The sequence below is a fragment of the Alosa sapidissima genome, chromosome 17, assembly GCF_018492685.1.
Source record: "Alosa sapidissima isolate fAloSap1 chromosome 17, fAloSap1.pri, whole genome shotgun sequence".
Lineage (NCBI taxonomy): Eukaryota > Metazoa > Chordata > Actinopteri > Clupeiformes > Clupeidae > Alosa > Alosa sapidissima.
Window position 1 is genome coordinate 5,719,081 of NC_055973.1, and position 6,094 is coordinate 5,725,174.

General features: G+C 48.7%; 1 protein-coding gene across 1 annotated transcript in view; it reads left to right on the forward strand.

Annotated features, from left to right (window-relative positions):
* Positions 1 to 945: 945 nt before the first annotated feature.
* The window catches only part of LOC121688031 (solute carrier organic anion transporter family member 5A1), a 54,150-nt gene continuing 49,001 nt past the window's right edge, over positions 946 to 6,094 (forward strand). Inside the window, exons 1-2 of the mRNA XM_042067334.1 lie at positions 946 to 1,009; positions 1,484 to 3,050. Coding sequence (XP_041923268.1) covers positions 2,081 to 3,050 — 970 coding nt within the window. The 5' untranslated portion in view covers positions 946 to 1,009; positions 1,484 to 2,080. The remainder of the gene's footprint in view (positions 1,010 to 1,483; positions 3,051 to 6,094) is intronic.

Sequence of the window (6,094 nt, forward strand, 5' to 3'; positions counted from 1 at the left end):
ATAGTGGTTCATAGATAGATAGATAGATACTTTTTTGATCCCTAAGGGGGAATTCAAGGAATGATCTTTATTACTAATTGACTAGAGTAAATCCTTCAGGAAGACTGCAAGGCAAGGGGCCAATATCTTATTTTGCCAAGCACAGTGTAAAATATCTCTGTTGACTGCAGTTGGTAGCCTATAAGAAGAGTTGAGCAACACACATGTGCAAGCACGCACGCACGCACGCACACACAGGTAGATCACAAGCTGAAGGGGAGCTAAAAAAGTGAAAAAAGTGTGTTTGAGGAAGGTTAGGCTACTGGTCAGTGTAAGCTATTCTTCCGTTTGATGTGGTAAATGATTCCATCGTGTGTCCAACTTGTTCCAATGTGGATTTTACAACTTATTTTAAAACAAATAATCACAGTTTTCATAGTTAAATACAGCTTAGGCTATGCTTTCAGATGGTTGGCAAATAGCCTACAGTAGCCTAGGCTATTGGTCATAATGTACGCAAATGTGCTCTCTATCACCAACATTTATAGGCTACTTTGCCTAGCCTACAACAACCGCCGAACGAAATGAGGACAATATAACATTCAATTCACCCAACGGCACCCAACCACCTCTCGGGTCAGCAGGTTTCTCAGCTGTCGTTTATCCAGAGTTTAGGGTGAGATGGAATGCCGTGTATGCATTTTGGAACTTGTAGTCCCATATAATAGCAACAGATTCCTCACGCGAAATATCAACGTTTTCACTATCAAAAGATCATTTCAAATTCTAGCAGGACCACATCTCTACGACAAGCAGAGTTTTACAGAGGTTTAGGTGGTTTTGATATCTAAAAGGGCTTAACTGCGATCGAATAACAACGACGCACTGTAAAAACTACAAGTCCCTCAAATCCAGCGGAGTGGATGGTCTCTCCCCCCTCACCCCACACACACTTCCATCAGTTACCCGCAATCTCATTCAGAGATAGTCCGCTCCGGGGACAACAACAGCCTACCTCCTCCTGTCCTATGTAAGTCTAGGCTACAGCTGGTCATTGTAAAACCGTTCTCTTTTGTAAGCTTAAACGTTTGTTGTTTGATTAATGTCTTCTTTTGAAAATAACAGATTTAGCTTGCACTTCATAATGTGGGTGACGAGACTTGACAGTTCATTGTCTGTGTAGTTTGTAATTCATAACGAATTTTCAAGTCGTGATTATAAAGGTCTTTTGTGCTTTTTTTTGTCATCGTGTGCCAAAATCTAATTGCTATTTTTGACGCTGACATTTTCCGGGTTTATTTCGGTGTCATTTTTGATCTCGAAAGCTATTCTGTAGGTTTAGGCTTTCCGTTTTCTTTGTCACGTTCTTTGGCTTTCTTAGATCCTAAACAGAACACCGTTCATTGATATTACACCGCATGTCAGCTACTCTTGCTTCAGTGTAGGCTAACACATTGAAAAAGCAAAATGCCTCAGTCGTTTCTTTGTTATGCTCTGCTTACAGAATTCGACGCAGCTGTTGGGACAGAATAGCGGATCGGCTACCTTCCGAGGACCTGCCGAGCACTGACAAGTAACAAAGAGCTATCAAATTGGCCACATGCGGATTCCATAAACGTTACGATTGGTCACAGAAAAGATACTCTAAACATGAAGCTGTTCTGTTAGTTTGATGTGACTATTGTGCTCTGAAAACAATTACAGTTGTTTTTGTTCTCATGTCAATTGTCTCTAGAGAAAAATTGTTTTACATAACTAATGTTAGTGGCATATCTAAGGTAGGCTATTTAAATGAATCCTGGCAGAATAGGATCAATATATGGGTTTAATATTCTGCTACTAGAGTGCTAGCATGATATTATAATGACATAAGTGACCATGAACAGATCAGTCACACACTGTTGGAGATGCAAATAGAAATGCAAATAAATCATGCTATCTGCTAGAGGGAGCACTACCTTCTTCCCTCTACTAACAGGGCTGCAAATTCACTCAAGCTCACAGCCCTGTGGTAGCAGAGTCTTGTCCGGCATCTGGCATTGATAAACTAATTTAAAAAGCACCTCCAGGACCGTGTTAGAGCTTTAACTTTGGACCCGCCATGACTTCCTCGGACAACGATGAGACGGGGAGTGACATATCAGAGTCTCTGGAAGTGCAAGACTTCCAGAGCAACTACGGTGACTCGGCCAACTACTACAAGTCCAAGAGTTTGCCCATCCTCAACGGGGGCTGCCTGCCCGGGGGCGAGCTGCTACCAGAGCCGAGGATGGTGTGCACGACGCAGACGTCCGTCAACGATGGCGACCGGAGCTCGGCGCTGAGTGATCTCCAGCAGAGGACGGACTCCAGCCTGGCCGAGTCACCCACGCGGACGGATTTCTCGCCCTCGGTGTCCAGCATGGTAGGCCTGAGCAGCTCGACGCGCGTGGACGCCAACCGGTCGGCGGCGGCCGGGGGCAAGAAGCTCGGCTTCTCCTTCGCCCGCCTGGCACGCTTCTCGGTGCGCAAGTACGTGCAGGTGATCCTGGCGGACTCGCGCTGCTTCCTCTTCTGCATGTGCTACCTGACGTTCATCCAATCGCTGATGGTGTCCGGCTACCTCAGCAGCGTCATCACCACCATCGAGAAGCGCTACAGCCTGCGCAGCTCCGAGTCGGGCCTGTTGGTCAGCTGCTTTGACATTGGCAGTCTGCTGGTGGTGGTCTTCATCAGCTACTTCGGAGGCCGCGGGCAGCGGCCGCGTTGGCTGGCCGTCGGCGGGGTCTTCATCGCGGTGGGCGCCGCGCTCTTCTCCCTGCCGCACTTCATCTCCCCGCCGTACCAGATCCAGGAGGTCAACTCGTCCACGGGCAATGAGGGCCTGTGCCTCAACGCCAACGGCAGCGGGCGCGACACGCTGGACGTGGCGTCGTGCCCGCGTGACCAGGAGGGAAACGAGCACAACCTCTACGTGGCGCTCTTCATTTGTGCCCAGATCCTGGTGGGCATGGGGTCCACGCCCATCTACACGCTGGGACCCACCTACCTGGACGACAACGTGAAAAAGGAGAACGCCTCGCTCTACCTGGGTAAGGGTCTCCTACTCTCTGGTTTGGCGCGGTGTAAAGGTCTCCACAGCAGGGCAGCAGATGGTCCCTTTGATTCCAGTCTGCTGTGGCTTTGTGGGTTATCAAGCAGCATATTCTTCCCTGGGTTTGTGCCATGCTTGTCCCCCTCCATTAGGGCATGTTTTCATCAGTAACACATTCATACTAAGTCCTTCAATTTGTACTAACACTCAACCTACTCCATACCTTTTTATAGAGTAGCCCCAGCAGATAAGCTGCATACAATCCAGTCCTTTTGCTACCATTGCTGCTGTTGTATCAACATGATTAAATCACTGCTGATATTAGATGGCTTGAGCCACCATTTTTGAAACCAATCCAGATGTAGCCTTGGCAAGTGACAAAGGGGAGAGACCCCTTGCTAGTTCCCCCCCCTGACTCCATCAATGAGACACAGGGAGGCTGGGCCAACGAATTAGCATCCGTTAGCCATGTAGATGAGGCGCAGGAACACATTAGGGGCTGCCTTCATCGTTCCCGAGGTCACTGTTTGTCTGCGGAGGTCAAAGGGCACATGGCATCCGATCTGCACTTTGGGATACAGTAGCACTCCCTAATGTCCTTTGCTTTAATCTCCTTCACATTCTTGTGCAGGCAGTAAGGGTAAACCCTGGGCACGAGCATGAGTGAGTGACTGAGTGACTGAGTGACTGAGTGACTGAGTGAGTGAGTGAGTGACTGAGTGACTGAGTGACTGAGTGACTGAGTGAGTGAGTGACTGAGTGAGTGAGTGACTGACTGAGTGAGTGACTGAGTGAGTGAGTGAGTGAGTGAGTAAGTGAGTGAGTGAGTGAGTGAGTGCGTGCGTGCGTGTGTACAGACATGACCGTGGCCCAGGCTGTGCTCATGTGAGCTGAGTCTTGTCCCGAGTAAGTGATCGGTGTCCAGTTCTGTCTGGCGTAGAACTGTTAAAGAGACACACAACTCATACACCAACACGCATGCACTTACACACACACACACACACACACACACACACACACACACATGCACACGCAGTACACATGGGGAATACTGGAGAGACATCTTGCAGCTGCTTCAGCTGAGCTGCTTTTCACTTTGCTGCATAGCTGCTGACTCTCGAGCTATGCTGGTCCTGACTAGAGTAAAGATCTGGGGCAGAACAGAACCAGACTTAGTCCAGAACTGTTCCAGAACCGCTGTCCGAATGCCTCGAAAACCAACTGATATCAGAGACGGCAGAGCAAGGATTCGGGCTTGTCTCCCTTTGACCGTTTCGAAAAAGAATGTCACGCCGGTTGGGATTCATCTGTGTATCTCGGCTAATCTCGGGTCGAGGCTAAAAATTGACTAGCCTATTTGAATCAATGTAAAGTTCACTGACCCAAATCTGAGACCTGCGAATCTCCCACTTGCACTTGGAGTCCTGACAAGCAAAAAGACAGTGGGCAGTGTTTGGCTGGCAAGAGCTCGGGACCAGTTTGAGTTTGGGAGGGCACTTTAGGCACAGACCATTGGGCAAATGGGGCAGCAGGACACTCTGTCTGGGGCAACAAATGACCCCCTCCATCTGATTGCTGCCCAGCTGCACTAGCTCTCCGCGCCTCGGTGGTGGGGAGATTTGTGGGGGGCTGTCAGTTTGGAAAAAAAAGGGTGGGGGGGCATACGCGCATAGTTGGACAGGCAGGGGGGTCACTGTAAGGCCATAGCACGGTTAGGGGCCAGCCAGGAAAACATGGTCGAACTGAACTGTTCCTCTCACACACACTCTCACACTCACACACACACACACACACATATAACATTACACAGAACATTGCTTGTAAGGACTTTAGATACACATTATGCACTCGCATAAAATATGGAGTTTAAATACACATAATTAACTATTGATTCACTTGGAAGGTATTTCACAAAGCAAGCATGCTAATGCTAGTCTAGAACACAGTTGACTGGGCAACGGAGACTTAGAGAATGCGGTTTCAGATTTCTCTTGGTGTAGTTACCCAAGTAAGTCTGCTTTGAAATGCACACCCCTGATTGTGTGTGTGTGTGTGTGTGTGTATGTATGTGTATGTGTGTGTGTGTGTGCTTGTGTGCGTGTGAGAGAGAAATGCAATCGCTATTAAAGCATTATGTCTCCCCCCAGTGCAATCTCATTAACTCAAGCTAAGCATAAACAAAATAGTCCAAAATACTGTGACTCAGTGATGTAGGAAGCCCTCCCCCTCCCATCAGTCTGTGACCTCTGACCTTAGAAAGACTGCAGAGTGATGGCCGCCAGATGATGGCATGAACAAGGAATACACAGTGTCACCCCAGCATGATGGCGCAAAAACTCAAGCACTTCTTACGGTCAACTGGCAGACGACTCTGAGGCAGACCCAGCCCACCTCTGGTCTGGTGGTGGCTTAGTGTTGGCAAGCTGTAAGTCTCTACCAGAAGCAGGCACTTTTCTGGGAAGCTGGGTCTATGTGTTTATTACAGTGTGGAACATTGGCCTCAGTGGCTCAGGGTATTTGGCCTGTAATTGTATCGTTTTTTTTTTATAGGCAGGCTTTCTCCCTGCAGAAAGAGTAGCTTCGCTCTCTGGTGTTGTAATGATTGCAGAGCACAGGGCTATCGGGCTATCAGGTGGACCGATGGGGGTGAAACTGAACTGAGCTCCATTCCACCTCTAGCATTTTTTTCCGTCACGCTGTTTTTCCCCATCTTTTTCTACACACACACACACACACACACACACACACACACACACACACACACATTCTAAAACACACAGATACTGTGCTTTGGGCTTGTAGCTACTTGTGTAGAGCCCTTTGAGACTGCAGCAATAAGCAATAACAAGCATCGGTCGTCTATCCACCCCCCAACCCCCACCTCCCGTCTTCTATCCCCCCTGAGTCTCCGCTGTGTTGGGAGAGTGGAGCGCCGGAGCGAGTCCTGTTACCGCAAGCCCGTCATCTGCAGGACCCAGTGATGGACAGCCAAAACAAAACCCAACACTCCGGCAAAACAGCTTTGTCCACTTGCTTCATACC